Source organism: Mandrillus leucophaeus, unplaced genomic scaffold, assembly GCF_000951045.1.
Source record: "Mandrillus leucophaeus isolate KB7577 unplaced genomic scaffold, Mleu.le_1.0 Scaffold1, whole genome shotgun sequence".
Classification (NCBI taxonomy): domain Eukaryota; kingdom Metazoa; phylum Chordata; class Mammalia; order Primates; family Cercopithecidae; genus Mandrillus; species Mandrillus leucophaeus.
The window spans coordinates 7,173,479-7,196,918 of record NW_012098097.1 but is presented as its reverse complement, the minus strand read 5'-3'; the positions used below and the strand labels follow the sequence as shown (position 1 = coordinate 7,196,918).

The 23,440-nt window shown below is 54.0% G+C and overlaps 2 protein-coding genes across 2 annotated transcripts in view; one reads left to right on the top strand and one right to left on the bottom strand.

The window, feature by feature from the left end:
- Positions 1–8,044: 8,044 nt before the first annotated feature.
- On the bottom strand, positions 8,045–13,453 carry GPR142 (G protein-coupled receptor 142). The gene is made up of 5 exons (XM_011972289.1): positions 13,255–13,453; positions 12,928–12,947; positions 11,103–11,217; positions 10,003–10,161; positions 8,045–8,916 (listed from the first exon to the last, which is right to left on the bottom strand). The coding sequence occupies exons 1-5, from the start codon at positions 13,451–13,453 to the stop codon at positions 8,045–8,047; spliced, it is 1,365 nt and encodes a 454-aa protein (XP_011827679.1).
- A 5,764-nt stretch (positions 13,454–19,217) lies between these two features.
- BTBD17 (BTB (POZ) domain containing 17) overlaps positions 19,218–23,440 on the top strand; it is a 5,423-nt gene continuing 1,200 nt past the window's right edge. Inside the window, exons 1-3 of the mRNA XM_012002308.1 lie at positions 19,218–19,345; positions 20,836–21,112; positions 23,318–23,432. Coding sequence (XP_011857698.1) covers positions 19,261–19,345; positions 20,836–21,112; positions 23,318–23,432 — 477 coding nt within the window. The 5' untranslated portion in view covers positions 19,218–19,260. The remainder of the gene's footprint in view (positions 19,346–20,835; positions 21,113–23,317; positions 23,433–23,440) is intronic.

Sequence of the window (23,440 nt, the reverse complement as noted above, 5' to 3'; positions counted from 1 at the left end):
AAGTGGGGGTACCCAAGTCCAGACTAGAGGAGCCCCCGCCCAGGATCAGCTGGGGGATGGGAGAACTCGGCCCCTCACACCAGGCTAGGAGGAAGGGGTCCTGGGATTCTGGGAGGGGGCTGGTCTGTGGGAAAGAGACCCCGAGTGCCCTTACTGTCCCCACCCACCCAGGCCACCTCCACTGTTCAGAAGGAGGAAACTGAGTCAGGAAAGCTCAAATCTCATGGCAATCATCTGGCAAAGTCAGGCCCTGACCCACTTTCTCCAGTAAGAACTGAAAGAAGACCTCAACGCTCTTTTCAAGAGAACGTGAGGGAGGCCAGGCAGGGAACCAACTTCCCCCAGGTGGGCCTCTTCCCAGGCCCCTGAAGTGAGGTGTGCAGGCCTCAGATGGAGGAGGTGGGTGACTCAAGGCAGGGCTCTGGGTTACCCCTCACCTTGCCCTCTTTCCCGAGTGGCAGCACCCAGCATGGCCCCTCACTGAGAGCTGCCTGTGTGCCCCCTGAAAGGCACCCCAGGGGTTCACCAGGCCCTGCTGTCTAGGTTTGGGGGGTGGCGGACTGGAGAGGGTTGGGGTGGGGGGAAGCAGGGAGGGGAAAAGACTCTCCCGCTTCTGCCTGGTGACAGAGGGAGGGTGTCAGCTCTAGGCCATCTCCAGGAACAGCCCCCCAGGGTTCCCTGTCCGCCACTGCTCATGACCCACCCCGGGCTTCGGCCATCGCCCTCTCCTCACCTTCCTGACCCTTTCTCTACCCTGTTGGGTGGGACTCCTGCCAAGGCCCAAACACTCTTGGAGGGCAGGATGCCTAAAGCTGCCGTGCACAGGAACCACTGACCTGGGTGGATCCAGGTGGAACTACTGGGTGGGGCCAGCCAGACCCCAGAAACTCTGACTGAAGCCCTGGGGCTCTGCAGCCTGGCAGGCCAAGCTCCCCAGAGTGGGGAGGGCAGGGGAGCAGAACCCGAGGCCAGCAGGAGGGGCTGGCGGGACCCTGCCGAGGAGAGTGGAGAGAGGAGGAGGATGAATGATGAGAGAGGCCCTTCACACCACTGTGCACAGGAAACCACCAAAGTCATCTGAGAAAATTGCAGGGCCCTGTAGCCCCGGGGCTGGCCAACCCCAGCTTGGCAGACGTGGCTTTAGGGTGGAGGAGACTGACAGAGGGTACAAAGCCTTCCCACCTAACTAGTTGGTGCTGGCTGCTGGCCCGGGGACGGCTGTTTCTTTGCAGTAACTCGGATCTTCCTTTGAACCTGGCTTCAAGGCCTGCCCTCCCACTCCGTGGCCTGATCGTCCAGCCAGTCCTGCAGCGCCCCCTGCTGTCTGAGCTGACAGGGACATGCAAAAAGGGAAGATGGGCAGAAAACCAGCCAGGGAGCTCAGGCCACCCCCACCGACAAGAAGGCCAGGGAGGAACGATTTCCAAGACACCTCCATGCCAAGGGCTGTCCCTTGGTCCCTGCCAGCCAGCACCTCTGTCATCTGGCCAACCAAAGGGCTCAATGTTTTCTTCTTTTTTTGAGACGGTCTGGCTCTGTCGTTCAGGCTGGAGTGCAGTGGTGTGATCTCAGCTCGCTGCAGCCTCAGACTCCTGGGCTCAAGTGATCCTCCCACCTCAGCCTCCCAAGCAGCTGGGATTACAGGTGCCCACCACCATGCCCGGCTAATTTTTGTTTTCTTTTTTGTATTTTTGGTGGAGACAGGGTTTCACCACGTTCCCCAGGCTGGTCTCAAACACCTGGTCTCAAGTCATTCTCCTGCCTTGCCTCCAAAGTGCTAGGGTTATAGGCCTGAACCACTGTGCCCAGCTGGCTCAATGCTTAATTTGGAAAATATGATCTTGCTCTCTGGGCCAGGGTGCTGAACGGATTCTGCATGATCCCTCTGGAAGCTTGTCTCCCTGTCCCCATCATGTCACCCACCCCACCACTGGTAAGCCATCTCCTAGGCCCGGGCATGGCGAGAGGAAGGGAGTCTTGTCGCCTTGTCAGACTCAAGGGACACTCATGTCTGTGGACTTGAGCTCCTATGAAAGATCCCAGAGCAGAAGCGACAGATGTGGCTCCCTTTTATTCAGCCAACATGCCTCCTTTTTCAGACTGAAAGAAAGAGGGGAAGGGGTAGAGGAGCAGAGCACTCATGGGGGAGGACTAAAGTGAGCATGGGAGTCAGCGAGATGGGCGGAGGCTGCGTGCGCAGTGGGGCCTGAGACCATGCCCCGGAAGCAACCTGGGTGTGTTGATATCCATTCCAGAGACAAAAAGAAACATGCTGCTAAGGCCAGGCATGGTGGCTCACGCCTATAATCCCAGCACTTTGGGAGGCTGAGGTGGGCAGATCACCTGAGGTCGGGAGTTCGATACCAGCCTGACCAACGTGGTGAAATCCCATCTCTACTAAAAATACAAAAATGTGTGTGTGTGTGTGTGTGTGTGTGTGTGGGTGTGCTGGCACACACCTGTAATCCCAGCTACTTGGGAGGCTGAGGCAGGACAATAGCTTGAACCCAGGAGGCGGAGGTCGCAGTGAGCCAAGATCGAGACCACGCCACTGCACTCCAGCCTTGGCGACTGAGCAAGACTCCATCTCATTAAAAAAAAAAAAGAAGAAAGAAAAAGAAAGAAACATGCTGTTAAGGGGGAGCGTGCAGTGATAGCACTGCAAACCGGAGCAACTGGGAAACCCAACAGAGGGAAACAGCTGCTTGAGGTCTGAGCAATGAGGAACACAGAAAAGGTGCCAGCAGCAGCAGGACACCCCACCAGAGATCCTGCTGGTGGCCGAGGGAAAAGGGGGCCCGAAACCCAATTGTGACTGAGAAAATCAAGAAGGCCAGTGCCGTGGCTCATGCCTGTAATCCCAGCACTTTGGGAGGCTGATGCAGGAGGATTGCTTGAGCTGACGAGTTGGAGACCAGCATGGATAACATAGGGAGACCTCGTCTCTACAAAAAAAAAAAAAAAAAATTAGCCAGGCATGGTGGGTGATGCATGCCTGTGGTCCCAGCTACTTGGGAGGCTGAGGCCAGAGAATTGCTTGAGCCTGGGAGGTTGAGGCTGCAGGGAGCTGTGGTCGTGCCACTGCACTCTAGCCTGGGTGGCAGAGGAGACCCTGTCTCAAAAAAGGAAAAGAGGCCTGTAATTTCAGCACTTTGGGAGGCCGAGGCAGACACATCGCTTGAGCCCAGGAATTCAGGAGCAGCCTGGGCAACATGGTGCAACCCCCCTTCAGAAAGAAAGAGAGAGAGAGAGAGAGAGAGAAAGGAAGGGAGGGAGAGCGGGAGGGAGGGAGGGAGGGAGGAAGAGAAAGAGAAAAGAAAGAAAAGAACCTTTTCTGAATGAAAAGATACTCTCCGTGTGGAAATTAACAGGCCCGCCTCCAGGTACCTGTTCAACAAGGTTGAATCTTCAAAAACTTCAAGATCTTCCAGGAAGAAAGGAGAGATCATGTTTAAAGATACGAGACTGGCTTTGAGTCCCGTTATGCCAGCCAAGGAGAAGAGAAAGGTGGGGACAGTTTGTATACAGCCAAGAGAAAAGTGACTTTTATTAAAGCCTGGATCCACAGCCAAGGAACATTTGTCTTTAAAATACCCATAGTTTCCCCCGAACCAAATTCATATGTTGAAGACCTAATCCCCAGTACCTCAAAATGGGACTGCATTTGGAGATAGGGCCTTGAAAGAGGTGATGAAGTTCGAATGAGGCTGTTAGAATGTGCTCTCATCCAACCTGACTGCCATCTTTATAGGAAAAGATTAGGACATACAGGGACACTGGAGGTGTGCATGGAGGGAAGGCCATGTGGGGACACAGGGAGAAGAAGGTGGCCTTCTGCAGGGCAAGGAGAGGGCCTCAGAAGCAACCCAAGCTGCTAACACCTTCTTCTTTCTCTTTTTAGACAAGGTCACCCTTTACTCTGTCGCCCAGGTTGGGGTGCAGTGGCGTGGTCTTGGCTCACTGCAGCCTTGACCTCCTAGGCTCAGGTGATCCTCCACTACATCCAGCTATTTTTGTATTTTTTGTAGAGACAGGGTCTTGCTATGCTGTTTAGCCTGGTATTGAACTCCTGGGCTCAAGTGATCCCCCTGCCTCAGCCTTCAAAATTGCTGAGATGATAGGTGTGAGCCTCTGCATTTGGTTGATACATTGTTTTGAACTTCCAGCCTCCAGAATTGTAAGAAAACACATTTCTCGCCAGGCATGGTGGCTCACGCCTATAATCCCAGCACTTTGGGAGGCTGAGGCAGGTGAATTACTTGAGGTCAGGAGTTCGAGACCAGCCTGGCCAACATGTGAAAGCCTTGTCTCTACTAAAAATACAAAAATTAACCAGGCGTGGTAATGTGCGCCTGTAGTCCTCGCTACTTGGGAAACTGAGGCAGCAGGATCACTTGAACAAAGGAGGTGGAGGTTGCAGTGAGCCGAGATTGTGCCACTGCACTCCAGCCTGGGCGACAGAGCGAGACTCCATCCCAAAAACAAACAAACAAAAACACGGGTGTTGTTTAAGCCACCCAGTCTGTGGTGTTTTGTTATGGCAACGCTTGAAAACTAATAGAGTCCAGGAAACAATTTGTCAACCAACTTCCAAACAGCAAAAATCATACATAGGCTCGGGAAGAAATGAAAGACACGTGAGCAATAACTATCCTCAGATATTAACAAAGGATGATTGATAGACAGTAAGATCAACCAGCACATCAAACGTGTGGAGGGAATTGTTAGGAAAGAAACTCAGAATCTCAAAAAGGATTTTCTTTAGCTAAGATATTTCAGCAGATGGGTGGGTAGGGTATGGAGGGAGAAGGGAAGAACAATAAACTGAAACCATTTAAGTCTTTCTCTCCTCTAGAAACCAGTCGAGAGAGTGGCAGATTTAATAATACTTTTCATTTACATTTCAGTGACATGCTTACCAAGGCGATTATCACTTCATTTTATTAAAGGTTACACAAATGCTAAAAAGAAACTGTTACTGTGTGTGTGTGGGGTGTGTGTGTGTGTGTGTGTGTGTGTGTGTGTTTTGAGTTGAAGTTTCACTCTTGTTGCCCAGATTGGAGTTCCATGGTGCTTCCATGGTGCAATCTTGGCTCACTGCAACCTCCGTCTCCTGGATTCAAGTGATTCTCCTGCCTCAGTCTCCGAGTACTTGGAATTACAGGTACCCACCACCACGCCCAGTTAGTTTTTGGACTTTTTAGTAGAGATGGGGTTTCACTATGTTGGCCAGGCTAGTCTCGAATTCCTCAACCTCGAGTGATCCGCCCACCTCTGCCTTCCAAAGTGCTGAGATTACAGGCATGAGCCACTGTGCCTGATCACCTAATGCATTTTATTAGGAAAATGTGATACTGATTCTCAAATCTGATAAGCCCAGCACTAGAAAGTTCTAAGCAATGCAAAAGATCCCCGAGAGTGATCTGCCTCTAATCTTCTACATCTGAGAGCACCTGCAAGGTGTGGGGTGGAACAGACAATGGACCAGGAACCAGCAGACTTGGGTTTGAGTCTCCGCGTTGCTCTTGAGCAGCTCTGGGCTAGGGGCATACCGTTTAATCTCTCTATGTCTCAATTTCCTAAGTTTGTAAAACAGTTCCAATACTCCGGATGCAGGGGTGTTTGAAAACACGGATATTGCCCTAGCCTGTTGGTATAAGTGAAGTTATAGGAATATTAACACCAGGGTTATGGTGGCTCAATGCAAAATTTTCTCAACCAGCCTGGCCAACGTGGTGGAACCCCGTCTCTACTAAAAATACAAAAATTAGCTGGATGTGGTGGTGGGCGCCTGTAGTCCCAGCTACTCGGGAGGCTGAGGCAGGAGAATCACTTGAACCCAGGAGGCGGAGGTTGCAGTGAGCTGAGATCGCGCCACTGCACTCCAGCCTGAGCGACTGGGTGACAGAGTGAGACTTCATGTCAACAAAACAAAACAAAACAAAACTGTGTCTTGAAAGAGCCTCCCCAACAGTTTCTGGAAGTTCCTGGTTTCACTGGTGCTCAGAGACAGGTGAGCCAATCTTGCAGGTGGCCTCCTGGAAGACAGCCCCCCAAGACAGCTGAGGAAGGCATCCTGTCTCTGGCCTAGACCCAGCTGCTGTTGCCACCCATGGAGACACAGATGCTCTTCCCTGATACTGGGTTCTCTCCTGCAGGGTCCCTGCAAGTTGTTCTATTTAGTTCTTCATCCATGGAACTTTGTGCTTTCTTCTCGTGTCCGCTTCTGTAGGGCAGGCTCAGGCTGGGCTGGGGCCAACATTGTCCCCTGCCTGGGGACACATCTGTGTGTGCACATGGAGGTGCGGGCAGCGGGGGAGTCCTCCATCTTCAGCAACTGCTCAGGGTCAGTGTAGACCATCCTGGAGCAGAAATGTTGGGTTTACAGGTCCTCAATCCTTTCTCTGAACTCGGCACCACATGTGTCTTGGAATTCAGAATACATCAGAGCAGAGGAAGGTGCTGTGTGGATCTAGTGGTGTGTGTTCGATCACAATCTGTGGGGTGTGGACAGCAGTGCATGATCACTCCACTAGCAGTCCCGGGTGCGGCTGGCAGGATTCACAATCACAGGACAACATCAGGACCAAAAATCACCTCACATCAGTTCAGGTCACATTGTGCCACTAAATGTGTTTGTGGCAAAGTTTGGAAACATGTTTTGGTTTTCAGAGCTTTTTGGAGTTGAGAATCATGGGAGACCCACATTATCCTCTTTCTGGGTTAGCTGAACCTCCCCATCTGGACATCCCTGCTCTGGGGAGAAGCAGAGAGGCAAAGTGGAAAGCCATGCATTGATTCTGCATTGACTGTGTGCTGGGAGCACTGATTCTGCATTGACTGTGTGCTGGGAGCACAAACAGCTCTTTCACTGATGTCATCCCACTAAGAGGGTGGGGGCAGGTCTGAACCTCCCATTCAGGACAAAGGTCAGCTCAGCCTGACCAGGAAGCAGAAAGTGGTACTGGCTGAGCGCTAATGTGTTTACCCACAGCCTGAGCAGGTGGGAGTTCCATCTGCTAATGCCTCCCAGCTGCCTCTCTGGGATGGTGGTGCTGAGACGAGAGAGGGGCCCTGGAGAGGTTCCCTGGAGAGGCTGGAGGTGCTGAGCAGAGCTCCTCATGGCTCTGATCGGCTCTGCCAACTCCCGCTTCCCATTGGTGGAGGAAAAGACCTTTCCCCAAGGGGTGTGGACTCGGGTCGCTCAGCAGAATCTCAGGGTCATCTCCAGCTAGGTCCTCCTTTCCTGTTCTCCTAGGACCCTGGGTTAAGAGACCATTTTCTTTCTCCTCATTGGCAACAACAAAAACTACAGCCCCAGTGCTGGTTCTGGGCCCATGAATCTGTTCTGGCTTAGGGCAGGGAGTAATGTGGAATCGAACCAGCGTGTTTGAGACCTATGGGGCTGTGTCTCCTGTGGCTGGACAGATATGGGCCTGGGCACCTCACATCTGATTTAAGATCACCCCTTTCTGGCTGGCCCTGGGGGCTTTTGTCCCCCAAGCAGTCCCCTCCCATTGCTCAGCTCAACCTCTTTGATTCCCCCAGCCTAAGAAATGCTTTAAGTCCTGAAGATATCTTCCTTTTCAAACTCGGCATTGCCACTGGGAGCTGGAGAGGTGATCCATTCAGGGAATGAGAGGCAGGCACCAGGAAACGGGGGTGGGCTGGAGACAATTCACATCCATCCATCTATCCATCCATCCATCCTTCTGTCCATTTTTCTATCTGTTCAACCAACATGTATCTGCATTCATGATGAGCCAGGCAAAATGCCCCCCTCAAAGGAATGCCCACAGCACTGTTATTAGCCTGTTCCTGGCAGTGCCCTTTCATCTTCCCAGGAAATAGGGATTGCTGGTGAAGCAAATGTGAGAGTTGGTTAAATTGTCCTCCTCTCTACCTGGGATCCACACCCAAACGAGGAGCCTCACCCCCACCCAAGGAAAGTAAGGTGTTGATAAACGTTTTTTGAGCACAACCTCAAAGGTCTCAGTACATGTGGCCATGAGCCACCCTGAGCTCCCCAGCTGGGCCCCTTTCTCTACACTTCTGCCCCTTTGGGGAGTCCCGGAGGCTCTATCACAGGCTTTGCCACCATGCCCTCTGGCTGTGATGCCAAAGTGCAGGGCAGGTAGGCATCGTGGATGACCTGTCGGACAGTGGCCCGGAAAGTCTTGCTGACAAAGCAGTAGAGGCCAAAGTTGACTGCCGTGTTGAGCATGGCCACCATGTTGGCCACATCCAAGGCCAGGTGGACCCTCCAGTCCCGGTGGACAGGGGCCACATACATGTGGTAGAGCATGACAAAGACCCGGGGTGCCCACAGGAGGGTGAACAGTGTGGTGATGCCCAAGAGGATGGCTGTGCTCTTGCCCACCCGGGCCTGCAGCCCACTCTGGCCCCTCCTCCGTAGACGGTGGATGATGGCCGAGTTGGTGACCAGGAACACACCACAAGGGATGAAATAGACAGTGAGACAGTGAACCCACTTGAGGACCTCGTCCAGAGTGCTGGGTGAGTCGGCATCTCTCCACACGTCCAGCCACCAGTAGAAGGGGATGCCGGTCAACAGGGCAGCACTCAGGACAGCAGCAATGGCCCGGCGGGTCCGACCTGGGGACGAGGCGGCCCGATGGTGCAGGGGGTGGCACAGGGCAGTGTAGCGGTCAACTGTGAGCAGGATGGCGATCCAGACTGAGGCGTGGTTGGCAGCAAACTCCAGGATATTGGCCATGCGCACCACAACCTGGGGCACCTGGCGGGCCAGCAAGGCTCCCTGCAGGAGGAAGCCCGCGAACACGATGACCACCTGGATGATGATATCCGAGGCCGTGAGTGCCAGAAGGTAGTAGTAGGAGGGCTTCCTGGTCCTCGTGGCAAGGCGGCCCAGGGCCACTGCGGTCAGGAGGCTGACTGGTGGCAGCCAAGGTCAGGGAGGGGAGAGGCAGAGGCATCAGAAGAGAGTTCAGACTCTGCTTTCCAAGGTGTCGCCATCGCCCCTCCCCATCTGCATGTACAGAGGCTGTGCTGGCTTCTGTTTTTCCTCCTTCCATATCCTTCTGAAACCCCACTTTGCCCAGAAGGCAACCCAGGCCACCTCTGCCCTGTCCATCCACTGCAAGCCACTGGCTGTACCCCAGTTATACACAGGTAAGTGCACATGGCAGGGTGTCCTCAGAAGCCACCTGTCCTGGCTGGGCGTGCTGGCTCACGCCTGTAATCCCAGCACTTTGGGAGGCCAAGGTGAGCAGATCACCTGAGGTCAGGAGTTCCAGACCAGCCTGACCAACATGGAGAAACCCCATCTCTATTAAAAATTAGCCAGGCATGGTGGTGCATGCCTATGATCCCAGCTACTTGGGAGGCTGAAGCAGGAGAATCACTTGAACCTGGGAAGCGGAGGCTGCAGTGAGCTGAGATCACACCACTGCACTCCAGCCTGGGTGACAGAGCGAGACTCCATCTCAAATAAATAAATAAATAAATAAATAAATAAATAAATAAATAAATAAAAGAGAAGCCACCTGTCCTATGGCATTGTCCTTCAAGTCCTTTTTAGGTTTTCTGTATCCTCCAGAGTGGAGGCGTCCCTGGACACAGACATGGGTTTAGCTATCAGACTTGGAGAAAGCCCCAGGGCCGAGACGACCACCCATTCTTCCCATATCCGTGCACCTACCTCTGCCCCCAGCTCTGCTCTCTGAAGGCATGGGCAGCACAGGGAGCTTGGTACTGAGCTCAGCCAGTTCCTATGTGAATTCTGCTATCCTAAGAGGGTGCTCACTGCTGGGGAAAACTTGGGTTTAGCCGTGAGCACCCCCAAATCCTAGCCCCTTACTTTTACTCCCCAGTGACCCAGAACACCCTGACAATGGCAAGGAAAGACCAGGGGTCTATGATCCAGGGCCTCAGGAGTCAACACAGAGGACTGGCACCCATTGAAGAAGGATCCCCATTTCTGGCCAAGCCCAAGTCCCCAGACCCTAGCTCCCCACTCACCAGGCAGCCCCAGCCCCAGCAGGACACTGTAGTAGATGACAGGGATGACGCCAGCTACACACGGGGACCTCTCCGGGATCTCTGGCCAGTGGCTTTCAAACTCCTGGCTCAGCCCGCTGCTGTTGGGTGTGGGCAGCAGGGTCACTCGTGGCTGGCCAGCTAGAAGGGGAGGACGGGCAGAGTCAGAGCCTCTGGTCTATTTCTAACCTGGCTGGGCAGCAGCCCCGCCCTGACCTGGGGTCTTTCTAGTCACCCTGCTCTGTGCAGACGCTCTAGTCAGACCCAGCTGAGTGCACTGTCTGTTGCTGTGAGAATTCTTGCCAAGACCACCCTCACCCCCACCCCACCTCACCCCACTGCCTCAGTGGCCCGGCTCCCCCACTGATGGGAAGTCCGTGGCAGCACGGTCTGCTGCCATAGAGACCACTGCTCCCCATGGGTCCTCACCCTGCCTAGCAGGGGCTCTGAAACAGGATCACGGGGGCACTTGTGGAGATGCAGGCTCCTGGGCCTCCTCTGGGCGGGCTGGGCCAGAGGGTCTGAAGCGGGGTCACAGCAGCTGTGCTTGTCATCAGCATCTGGGCGATTCTGACCCAGGTGATGCCGGCCACACACAGGGACCTCTCTGGGAGTCCCACAGTGGAGGCCCCAGGGCTGCACAGCTCCACTCAACAGCTGTCCCCCTCTAAAGAGAGGCTGTTGCTAGGACCCCCTCTTTTCTAAGCTAAAGAGGCCCTCTTCAGAGGTGAGCACCACTAAAGCTGGAATGGCCCAGGTCCACAGATGGGGAAACTGAGTCCACAGGGGTAAGGTGGCTGGTCTAGGATGAGCACCGTCCACTCTGGCCCCTGTTCCCCTGAAACCACACTGCACGTCTCTTTCAGGTAGAACTCCAGCTTTTCGTTTCCTGCTGCAGCCCGGGGGCTCACTGCTCACTCACTCTCAGCTTCGGCCCCTACTCCACCCTCTAGGTCCCTAACCTGCCTCCTGTTCCCTTCTGCCTTCCCACCTGATTGCCCTCAGCACACCGTACTTCAAGATGCCTTACCTGTCTCTCGTCCCTCAAGCCCCATGCTCTGGGGCCCTGAGTCCTGGGTCACCTGTGGCTTTTCCTGAGGGTCCCCGCAGCTCTCTGTCAGCATCGCCAGCTGCACCTCTCACCCCTTGGCTCTCCAAGTGGTTGTTTGCCCCAGGATCCTTCCCGAGACACGGAGCCTATTAGTGAAGGGGGGTGGGGCGGGGGAAGGAGGAGGAAGGAATCGGTGGGCGGAGGCACCGGGGAAAGAGCGAGGGTAGATGCTGGTGGAGCAAACCAGGGTCCTCTAAGGCGTGCAGGCAGGAGAAGGGGTCGGGCTGGGCAGGTGCTTCAGCTTCAGGAGAGACGAGCTGAGGGTGGCGTGAGGTTCACAGGTCTGTCTACGCCTGGGGGAGCAGGAAGTGAGGAGAAGAGGCAGGATGGGGGTTCTGGGGGGCTGCCTCCCGCCCCAGGGCACTCTGTGAGCTGGCCTGGGCTCAGCTGGGGTCACATCCTGAGGCTGAGGACTTTGGGGACAGGCAGAAGGACTCGGGGTGCTGACCCTGAGCATCCAGACTGGGAGGGAAGAGAGAAGAGCACCTCTGCGAGGAGTTGGGGGACTCGTGCCAGGTAGGAGGGTTGAGGCTGCCACAGACAGGGCTATGATCCCAAGAGGCCCAGGGGACCAGGTATACAGGGTCAGTCCTGCAGTGATCATGGTGCGGGAGGTGGAGGCTGCCCCCAGGGGCAGGGTGGCAGGCAGTCGTGCACAGGGTGGGGCATGCCCTGGGAGCAGCCAGACCAGGCTGCCTGCAGCCGGTGCTGGGAAACCACAGTCCTGCAAGCTGTTGTTTTCCTGGCCCTAGTGAAATGGATCATCCCTCAAGAATATCAATCCCTGGCAAATAAACACCAGCCGGTGCCGATGAGCACTCAGAGGCCAGAATCTGCAGCTCTGGCTCCCCTGCCCTAGAGGAAGAGTGACTGGAGCAGCCCACAAGCAGGCACCCGGTACATAGACGCCCCATAGACGGCCTTGGGAGGAGAGCTCAGGTCCCCCTGGAATCACCTCCCACGGCCTGTCCTCTGGGAATGCAGCAGAAAATATGGCAGGAAATATAGGGAGCTTCCCAGCTCTGGGAGTTAGAGCTCACATCCGAGCCTGGAATCCCCCTCCCCAACACTCCCTCGGATACTCACAGCAGAGGCTCTGCTGCCTCCTGGTGGCCACATCCTGATCCTGCAAGCCTGAAAGTCGCATGGTTTGGCCAGGCACCCTGGGTGGCGCAGTGAGACTGGAGAGGGAGCTGCCTGCTCAGGAAAGGTCCTCTGGTGGAGTGCTGGGACCCCAGCCCCAGAAAGTGCAAGGAGCACAGATGACGCCCCAGGCCACCACCTCCTTGCAGTGGGAGGCTAGGGGTGAGAGAAGGCAGGACCTCTCTTCAAGGAGCTGCCATGGGTGAGGGGCAAAGAGGGTCCCCGCCAACATTTACCGAGTGCCTACCCTGTCCCTACACCTTGTTTTTTAAATTTTATTTTATGTATAGATACATAGAGAGTTTGGGGTCTCGCTGTGTTGCCGAGACTGGTCTGGAACTCCAGGCTTCAAGTGGTCCTTCTGCCTTGGCCTCTCAAAGAGCTGGGATTACAGGTGTGAGTCACCACGCCAAGCCCACTTTGTTTTTTTGAGGGATGTACACTTGATTGGAAACTTTAAATATTCTTCAGACAGAACACAATGGTTTCAACCAAGGCTCTCACAAAACTAGAGCTCCCTGGATTCAGAGAGAGGAGAGGGAGAGATGGAGGAGGGGGACTAAGTTTGCTAAAATTATGCCCCATGCATGTCCTTCCAGCAACTTAGAATCCCACCCCATAGAAGGTCTGTTCTGGGAGATGGCTGGGTTCACCTGGCAGAAACTGCTGGAGTGCTTGGATGGTCTTTTTTTTTTTTTTGAGACAGAGTCTCGCTCTGTCGCCCAGGCTGGAGTGCAGTGGCCGGATCTCAGCTCACTGCAAGCTCCACCTCCCAAGTTCACACCATTCTCCTGCCTCAGCCTCCTGAGTAGCTGGGACTACAGGCGCCCGCCACCATGCCCGGCTAATTTTTTGTATTTTCAGTAGAGACGGGGTTTCACCGTGTTAGCCAGGATGGTCTTGATCTCCTGACCTCATGATCTGCCGGCCTCGGCCTCCCAAAATGCCGGGATTATAGGCGTGAGTCACCACGCCCAGCCCCTTGGATGGTCTTATTCGGAGGTCCCAGCTTCCCCATGTGACCTGTGGAGACCTCAGCCACCTGGAATGGCTGAACCAAGAATGCTGGCTTTTCTGTGCATGGGACACTATTGATTTGTCTTCCTCAGTATATGCTTCCGTACCCAGGACAGCAGTGATGTCCTGCAGGGAAGTGGGGTCCCACTGGATCTTGTGCATCCATGGGCAACATCATAGTACTCATTGCTGACAACGCTGGGATCCATGGTTCAAGAGGTAGAGCCTGGAGATGTCCGGCTCAGTGCCAGCAGCAGACAGGACAGGGCAGCCAAGTCATCAGCCAGCACACAGCCTGTACAGACATCAGAGGCCCCTTCTTGGTGGTGGCGATTCTTTCCTACATGGTGTGGTGTCAGTGGCCAGGGTAGGCTGCTAGCCCATGGTGGAAGGGATTCTATCCACCAAGGCAGACAGCTCTGAGTCAGCCTGGGCAAGGTGAAAGATGTTATGAAGACCCAGCCGTACACTTTAACTTTTTTTTCTTTCTTTTTTTTTTGAGACGGAGTCTCGCTCTGTCACCCAGGCTGGAGTGTAATGGCGTGATCTTGGCTCACTGCAACCTCTGCCTCCTGGGTTCCAGCGATTCTCCCGCCTCAGCTTCCCAAGTAGCTGGGATTACAGGTGCCCGCCATTATGCCCGGCTAATTTTTTGTATTTTTAGTAGAGATGGGGTTTCACCATGTTAGCCAGGCTGGTCTCGAGCTCCTGACCTCAGGTGATATGCCTACCTGGGCCTCCCAAAGCGCTGGGATCACAGGCATGAGCCACAGCGCCCGGCCACACCTTGACATTTTTGGTCTCTGAAGTCTTCAGCTCTGATCAGTCCAGCCAGAGCTACCAGGCATGAGCACAAGGGTCTCTCTCTTTCTCTCTCTCTCTTTTTTCCTTCTGCCTCCCCACGCCTCAAGACAGGGTCTCACTCTGTCACCCAGGCTGTGGTACAGTGGTGTGATCATAGCTCACTGCAGTCTCGAACTCCCAGGCTCAAGCGATCCTCCTTTCTCAGCCTCCTGAGTAGCTGGGATTATAGGCATGCACCACCACACCCAGCTAATTTTTTGTATTTTTTGTAGAGACAGCGTTTCATCATGTTGCCCAGGCTGGTCTCGAGCTCCTGGGCTCATGCAATCCACCTGCCTCGGCCTCCCAAAGTGCTGGGATTACAGATGTGAGCCACTGTACCTGGCCAAGGATTCCTTCTTATTTAAGGTTTTTTGTTTGTTTATTTGTTTGAGACAGAGTCTCTCTCTGTTGCCCAGGCTGGAGTGCAGGGGTACAATCTCAGCTCACTGCAACCTCTGCTTCCCGTGTTCAAATGATTTTCCTGCCTCAGCCTCCCAAGTAGCTGGGATTACAGTCACCAGCCACCACACCCGGCTGATAATTTGTATTTTTAGTAGAAACAGGGTTTCACCATGTTGCCCAGGCTGGGCTTGAACTCCTGACCTCAAGTGATCCGCCCGCCTCAGCCTCCCAAAGTGCTGGGATTAAAGATGTAAGCCACCGTGCCTGGCCTCATATTTATCTTTATGTGCTCCCCTGAGTACACGGGTCCTGGAACTTAAACCCATGATTTCCTGTCCCCAGTCCAAGTGGCCCAGTGACTCAGGGAACCCTAAGTCAGGACAGGAGGCACTACAGATGCAAAGGAGGATGCCAGGTAGGGCCAGGCTGCGTCTGGAGCCCACCCCTCTGAGGTGTTATCACAGCCCAGTGTCTGATTACCCCCTTTGCAGATTCAGAAACTCTTCATCTGATCCCAAGCTTGCAAGAGTTTTCCATTGCTTTTATAATACTAGAGATTCCTTGTCCAAAGGGATCACTTATCACAACGGGAAAAACTTCCCCCAAAAGACAGCATGGGCCAGGCGCGGTGGCTCATGACTGTAATCCCAGCACTTCGGGAGGCCGAGGCAGGTAGATCATGAGGTCAGGAGATCGAGATCATACTGGCCAACATGATGAAACCCTGTCTCTACTAAAAATACAACAATTAGCTGGGCGTGGTAGTGGGTTCCTGTAGTCCCAGCTACTCGGGAGGCAAAGGCAGGAGAATCGCTTGAACCCAGGAGGCAGAGGTTGCAGTGAGCCGAGACTGCACCACTGTACTCCAGCCTGGCGACAGAGCGAGACTCCATCTAAAAAAAAAAAAAAAAAAAAAGACAACATGGGGTTGTGCAAAGAAAAGTCAAGTAGCCAGGTGCAGTGGTTCACACTGTGGTCCCAGCTACTTGGAAGGTTGAGGCTGGAGGATTGCTTCAGCCCAGGAATTTGAGGCTGTGGTGAGCTATGAAAGTGCCATCACACTCCAGCCTGGGTGAAAGAGTGAGACCCCATCTCTAACAACAACAACAACAACAACAACAACATCAGAAAAAAGAAAAGGCAAGCAGAACTCAGAACTCGAAAAATAAATCCTGCCTCTGAGGTTCCTGGTCAGAAGACCTCAGACACATGGCTTGGGCTATAAACACTCCCGTCTGGGGCGGGAAGTAACACTCCTCTCTGGGATGGTGCTGGCTTGTGAACTCATCAGACTTGCCTTCAAGGAATTATGGAGCTCCCAGATCCACAGAGCCAATATGTGTGTGTGTATATATATATATGTGTGTGTGTGTATGTGTGTATATATGTGTGTATACATGTGTGTGTATGTGTATATATATATATGTGTGTGTGTATGTGTGTATATATATGCATGTGTGTATGTGTATATATATGTGTGTGTATATATGTGTGCATATGTATGTGTATATATGTATATACATGTGTGTATATGTGTGTGTATGTGTATGTGTGTATATGTGTATATATGTGTATACATGTGTGTGTGTGTGTATGTGTATATATATGTATGTGTGTATATGTGTGTATGTCTATATATGTGTATATGTGTGTGTATATATGGGTGTGTATGTGTATATATGTATATATGTGTGTATGTGTATATATGTGTGTATGTATATGTGTGTATATATATAAATATGTGTATATACATGTGTATATATATCTATATACATATGTGTATATACATATATATGCAGTGCTGCAGATCCTTCCTCTCAAAGACTTGGCCAAGCACTTGGCCCATGCCTGTAATCCCAGCACTTTGGGAGGCCAAGGCAGGAGGATCACCTGAGGTCAGGAGTTCGAGACCAGTCTGGCCAACATGGTGAAACCTTGTCTCTACTAAAAATAAAAAAATTAGCTGGGCATAGTAGTGCACACCCATAATCCCAGCTACACAGGAGGCTGAGGCAGGAGAATTGCTTGAACCCAAAAGGTGGCAGTTGCAGTGAGTTGAGATGGCGCCACTGCACTCCAGCCTGGGTGACAGGGTGAGGCTCCATCTCAAAAGAAAAATAAAAAAGACTGCTCAGGGCAAACACCTGGCTTCCTCTCTCCCGCCCCAGGACACTCTCCCATACATAAACATGCAAGTACACACACCACACACACATATCCACAAATATGCACGCACACACAACACACACACACATATATAAATATGCACATGCACACACACTGCATACACCCGTGTGCATATGCATAACACACACAGCACACACAACACGCACACACACATATAAATATGCACATGCACGCACACTGCATACATGTGTGCATATGCATAACACACACACACACACAGACACTCCAGCAGTGCTCAGTTAAGAAAATGAGAACAGAGCATGCCTCTATGTGGAAAGCTAGTTTCTAAATCATTCGATTTAGGGCCAGGGATAAGGGAGGTTAGAAATAATGGGAGGTGGGGCCTGCCAGAGATGGGGAGTCAGAGGTGACTCTCCCGGGTCTTCTTGATGATCCAGGGCCTCCCAGCTTCCTTCACACTTGAAATGCCACCAATCTAACTCTAGTAGGTAGAGCTTATCTTGCGGTGCGTGTAACAATTGTCTGGGAGTACTTAGAAAATACAGCCAGCCAGACCCTGCCCCCGAAAATTCCGGTTCCAAGGTGGAGCATGGGAGATTCTAATGCAGGTGGCTACCCTTCAAGAATGACTGACACAAAATTAGCTGGGCATGGTGGCACTGTCTGTGTCCCAGCTACTTGGGAGGCTGAGGCAGGAGGATCGCTTGGGCCTAGGAGTTTGAGGCTGCAGTGAGCTAAGATTGCGTCACTGCACTCCAGCCTTGGTGACTGAGAGATTCTGCCTCTAGAAAAGCAAAACAAAACAAAGAATGACTGATGCAGAGGCTGAAGGAGGCTGGAGTTGAGAGGCACAAATATCAAACGACAGTTTTCTGAGTAGCGGGTTCTCTTATCATCAATAACATTCCTATTGAAAGCACTGTGCTTGGAAGCTGGGGTGCCCTCAGGGACAAGGGCTGCCCTGCTGCATGGAGACTCGGACTTGCTGGGTTGAGCCAGGACATGGTACAGCCCATGGGAAGGGCAGGCGGGCAGCCAGTGGGCAAGGGATAGTGGATTTGGACGAGGGGAGCCAGGCATGAAAGTCAGGGCAGCCGGAGGGGTTTCCGCTGGGTTGGAGATCTCCAACTCTGCCAACCCGGACGAGGCAGGTGCCAGACCCAGTTCTTGCTCTCTCTGTGGCTCCAGAGAGGGGGTGGAGCTGTTGGGTCTCTGTGCCAGCCAGAGGCAGAAATCAATGCATCGAGCTGGCCCCTGGGATCCAGAGAGCCAGGGAGAGGAAGATTCAATTCATCCCCAACCCAGAGCCCTGCCTCCGAGTCAGATCCCTTGGGAGCCACCCACTTCAGTTAGCCAAGCTCAAAACAGTCCCTCCCACGAAGAGCTGGGGCAGACCCTGCTGGCTCCCTGCAAAGGTGAGGACTCACAGCATGCCACCACACACACACATGCTTCCGCTGAGCTCTAGACCTCACTTTCCTCTCTCTGTTGCCTTTGTTTTTAGAAGAGCACTCCTCTGCACTAACCCAACTGAGACTGCAACCTAGCTCCCTGCCTCAGTCTCCCGACAGTGGGAGTGAGACACCAGGCCTGCAGCATGCCTCCTCGGAACTCTGGAAAAGGAAAAATTACAGTTGGAAAGAAGACAGAAGCTGGTAAAAGAAGCCTTCCAAGGAGGTGAACTCAGAGACCTGAGGCCACTTGGAGAAGGAGAATTCAAGCCAGGAAACAGCAGGGCAGACAGTACCCAGCCTTGGGCTGGCTGGAGCGCAGAGCTGGAAGGTGGCCAGCTCCGCTCTGGGCAGGGGTCGCCCATGCAGTGGTACACGGGGCAGGGGGCATCTGCTCTATGCCCAGCCCTGCCACCTGGCTCAGTTTGCCCCTGGGGGAGGTGACAGTCACAGTCCCTTCAGAACTTTCCTGCCAGCCCATCACCCTCCCCACAGCACTCCGGGAATCTTCTCCAACAAAGAATGTGCAACTGATACCAGTTACCCATGGGCCCCTATTCGAGAGATGCCTGAGCTTTTCTCTGAGGAGCTGACCCACCCCAAATGGGAGTGGGGGAGGGGTGGGAGCCTCAGCCGCCTCTCCTCTCCTCTTCCAGGCCCTTCCTTTGCAGCCGGCTCACCATGGCGCTCCAGCCACGACGCTGCCAAGTGCGCTCCGTGCCAGGGCTGAGGCCTGGGGTTGGGGGAGGCCAATGGCTGCCAGTGGTCCTGGAGCCCCTCGCCTATTCTCCAGAGAGCCTGAAACTTTCCAGGGAGAGGCACGGCTAGCCCTGCTGGGTGGTAAGGAGATTGGGGGAGGAGGGTTCCGGATCTGTTCCCCTTGGGGGCCCACAGGCAGCACAATAGTCCCCGGGGCTGCCGCTCTCTGGCTTAAGTGGTTGCCTGGGCAACAGCTGGGGCCAGTTTCCACCAATCCATGGAGGAGGCTGAGTGGGGGAGGGAGGCCAGGCAGGAAGGGGGGTGCCGTCCCCTTGTGCTGGATCCTATATAAGGAAGAGGGATGTGAGCAGAGTGGTCTGGGCTTCACCGTCCCTCCAGTGGACTTGGGGGCTGAGCACAAAGATGCCTAGGAGAGGCTACTCCAAGCCTGGGTCCTGGGGCAGCTTCTGGGCCATGCTGACCTTGGTGGGCCTGGTCACACGTGCAGGTGAGCGGGCAGTGGGCCAGGTGCGGGGCAGGGTGGAGCAGCAGGACGTCCCAGCCCTGGCTGCACGCAGCCGGCCGGGAGGGGGCGGTGTCCAGCTGCTGGGGAGAGCACGGGGTGGACTGGACAGCTCCACGGACTCATCTCTCTGAAGGAAGGAGGGGCCAGGCGGGCAGGCGGGCAGGGGTCTTAAGGACAAGAGGACCCTCCATTGCCCATTGTCCTGGGCAGAGGCTGAATGGGGACGCCATCAGCATTCAGGTCCTTCAAAGTGACAGCTGGGGGAGGCAGGGCTGGGAAATGCACTACCCGCTTCTCTCTCACCCTCCCTTTCTCCCTTGGCCTCCCTCTCTCATGCACAGATGCTCTGCTCCTGTGCCAGCCTTCTCTCCTGTGTGCACCACGGGCCTGCATGTGCTGTGCGCGCGCGCGCATGTGGCCGGGGCCCATCTGCTGCTATCAGGCCCCTGCCCGCCTCCCTCTGCAAGGCTCCCCTTGCTGTTCTCGGCTTGGGAAAGCTGCTGACAGTTTCTGTAACTGAGTGCACATCCCCATCTGACTGTCATTCTCATCCCTGGAGCATGAGAAAAGGGCCGGCCTAGCCGGCCTCGATGCTCAGTTACCCAGGAAGTTCTGTTCCAGCACCAGCTGGCCCTTCGCACTTTCTCCTGTCCCCTGCTGGCCACCCACAGAAAGTGGGCTTCTGTCTCAGAGATCAGGACCCAAGAGGGAAGAGCTGGGCCTGGAAAACAGCTTCCCTTCCACACCTGCAGCCTCGTCGCACACCCTCTCTCCTGCCACTGCTCTGGCCTCCCTAACACTCTCTCTGCTCCCAGTACCCCAGGCCCATTCCCTTCAAAGGCCTTTGCAGGGCTGGATCGCGCCTTGGCACTGGTTCCCTGGCTGGCTCCTTACAAACTGGAGTGCTTATTTGTGTGCGTCTTACCTGTCTGATATGTCAGTTTGTGCTTTTATGAGCGTAAGAACTTGGCTTGCTTTGTCCACTGCCATATCCCAAACTCTTAGGAGAATGTTTAGCATATAGTAAGTGCTCAGTAAATATTTGTTAGTGAAGGCACCACTTCTGACTACTGCTTCAAGGGGTTAGATGGACAATTCTTTAGGAGGTGAGAAGGGTGGGACCATGAGTTTCCTCAACCCTTGCCTGGGGAGCTGGCAGCACGGAAGTGAGTTCTGGGCATGTTGTCCCAAACCTGAGCACAACCTCTCCCTGCCTGAATGTGCCCCCGTCCAAGAGCATCTTCTTGGGGTTTGCACCGGCATGACCTTCCCACCCAGGATGTGTTTGTGTGTCACAGATGCATCCACGCGCCTCGTGGGCACAAACAGGTGTGCACACACAGTCTGCCTAGGCCCATCTTGCCCTCTGCTCACACCCATGCATATGTCTCCAGCTGGTCGCTCTCCACCCCCAACTGAGGTCCTGGGCCCGGACGCCCTCTCAGGCTGTGCTGTGCTCCTTCCTGCTGCAGCCCAGAGAGCCGATGTTGGCGGGGAGGCAGCTGGCACCTCCATCAACCACTCCCAGGCGGTGCTCCAGCGCTTGCAGGAGCTGCTGCGACAGGGCAACGCCAGTGACGTGGTTCTGCGGGTGCAGGCTGCGGGCACCGACGAGGTCCGGGTCTTCCACGCCCACCGCCTGCTGCTGGGACTGCACAGCGAGCTGTTCCGGGAGCTGCTGAGTAACCAGAGCGAGGCGGTGCTGCAGGAGCCACGGGACTGCGCCGCGGTCTTCGACAAGTTCATCAGGTGGGACAGGGAAGACTAGGGGGAGGCTTCATCCCTTCCTCAGTCCCTGGCTCCTCCACCTACAGGGTCAGGGAAGCCCAGGCCCTTAGAGGTTGTTATGTCCGTTTCCCCAGACATCACTGGGATGACAGTGACCCCTGGATCCCTTCTTCCACTGTACAGCTCCCTGTCTTTGCCTGTGTCATCTGCACAGTTTGATGTCACTTTCGGTTCCTGGTAACCCCCTCAGAGCTGTTTCCAAACCTGGCCATGGGACAGCTTTTAAAAACTACAGTTTGGGGGCTGGGCATGGTGGCTCATGCCTGTAATCCCAGCAATTTGGGAGGCCGAAGCAGGCAGATCACCTGAGGTCAGGAGTTCGAGACCAGCCTGCCCAACATGGTGAAACCCCGTCTCCACTAAAAATATAGAAAATTAGCTGGGTGTGGTGGCGTGCAACTGTAATCCCAGCTATTCGGGAGGCTAAGGCAGGAGAATTGCTTGAACCTGGGAGGTGGAGTTTGGGTTTGCAGTGAGCTGAGATCGTGCCACTAGACTCCAGCCTGAGCAACAGAGCAGGATTCTGTCTCAAAAAAACCAACCAACGAGCCAACCAAACAAACAAAAAAACTACAGTTTCATGGGTCCCAACCTGGATCATCAGTTTCAGGTCTAGGGTTAGGGCGAGCAATCATTTTTTATTTTATTTTATTTATTTACTTTTTATTTTCCTAAATATTCCGTTATAGAGGAATATTTTTTATTTTAAAGCATCTCTGTGGTTTTGGTGTTTGGCCAGGTTTGGAACCACAGGGCTAGGGAGTTGAAAAAGTTAGACGGCTCTCTCCTGCCTCCTGCCATGGTGCTGCACAGGGAGTGCCATTCACACTAGTGTCTAAGAAAGTAACTCTGTTCTAACGGCTCAGACGAGATGCCTGCAGAATTCCATACATTGCTTCCAAGTTTCAGGCAACAGGAAAGGGGATAAGACAGAAGGGCAAAAAGGGTCTTCCTGTTATCCTGAATCAGTTGCATTTAACCAGCCTTCCTGGTGCCCATTGACCAGCAGTTAGTCACATGGCCATGCCCACTATCAGGGAGCCTGGGAAATGTGGTCTTTTATTCCCAGAGGCAATCACGCAGGGGAAAAGGGAGAAATGGATGTTGGGGAAGATGGCTGGCAGTGGCTGCCGCACTCCTATGGGGCAAGGGCGGTGCCGTGTGCCAGTGGGGACTGGCAGGAAGGGTGAGCAGCGGGACAGCAGCAGATGAAGTGAGAGGGAGAGATACTCAGCACAAGTGATCATCAACAGCAGGAGAGGAAAAACAAAAGGCGAGGTTGCAAAAAAGAAATGGGGGCTCACACCTGCATTCCCAGCACTTTGGGAGGCCAAGGTGGGAGGACTGCTCAAGTCCGGGAGTTTGAGACCAACCTGGGCAACACGGAAAGACCCCATCTCAAAACAAAACAAAACAAAACAAAGCTAGAGTGTAGTGGCATGATCGTAGCTCACCGCAGCCTTGAACTCCTGGGCTGAAGCTATCTTCCTGACTCAGACTCCCAAGCAGCTGGGACTACAAGTGTGCACCACCAAGCATGACTAATGTTTTAACTTTTTTTTTTTTTTGGTAGAGATAGGGTCTCGCTATGTTGCCCAAGCTGGTCTTGAACTCCTGGCCTCAAGCAGTCCTCCCATCTTGGCCTTCCAAAGTGCTGAGATTCCAGGTGTGAGCCACTGGCACCCACCTGGCCTGTAGCAAGATTCTTTATTCTCCTCTGGTTGTCACAATAACCCTGAGGGGTGTGTGCCACTCCCCCTTTCCCAAATGATTGATTAACCTAAGGTTCATTGAAATTAAGTGACTTGCCCAGACTCATGGCAAGGAGAAGGCAGGCCATGGATCCCAACCAGACTGGATCCTCCCAACGGCAGGAGCCACGTCTGTTTTGTTCCGGCCTAGAGCTGCAGGCCTAGTACAGGCACAGTCAAGGCAGGCAATTTCTACATCACCACGGAAACGGAAAGAAGAGCCTGTGAAGTAAGAATGGCCTGGAAGGGTCCTTGAAAGGAAAACATGGGAAGCCTCAGGGTGGGGCTTCCACTGTATTTGCACCTGAACCGTGAAGCTCCAACTCCAGACCGGGTCCCCTGTGGACTCAGAAAAAGCTATGCTGGGAGGTGGGTACCGCCCTGACCCCACCCCACCTCTTGGTCTCTCCCGCAGGTACCTGTACTGCGGGGAGCTGACTGTGCTGCTGACCCAGGCCATCCCCCTGCACAGGTTGGCCACCAAGTACGGCGTGGCCTCCCTGCAGCGCGGCGTGGCCGACTACATGCGCGCGCACCT

Excerpts from the sequence above, each read along its gene's own strand:
- GPR142 (XM_011972289.1), bottom strand. The coding sequence starts at position 13,453 with ATGCACAAGATCCAGTGGGACCCCACTTCCCTGCAGGACATCACTGCT. Across the intron at positions 10,162-11,102 it reads ACCCTCAGGAAAAGCCACAG|CTGGCCAGCCACGAGTGACC; the intron begins GTGACCCAGGAC and ends CTCCCCTTCTAG. Across the intron at positions 8,917-10,002 it reads GCTGGGGCTGGGGCTGCCTG|TCAGCCTCCTGACCGCAGTG; the intron begins GTGAGTGGGGAG and ends GGCTGCCACCAG.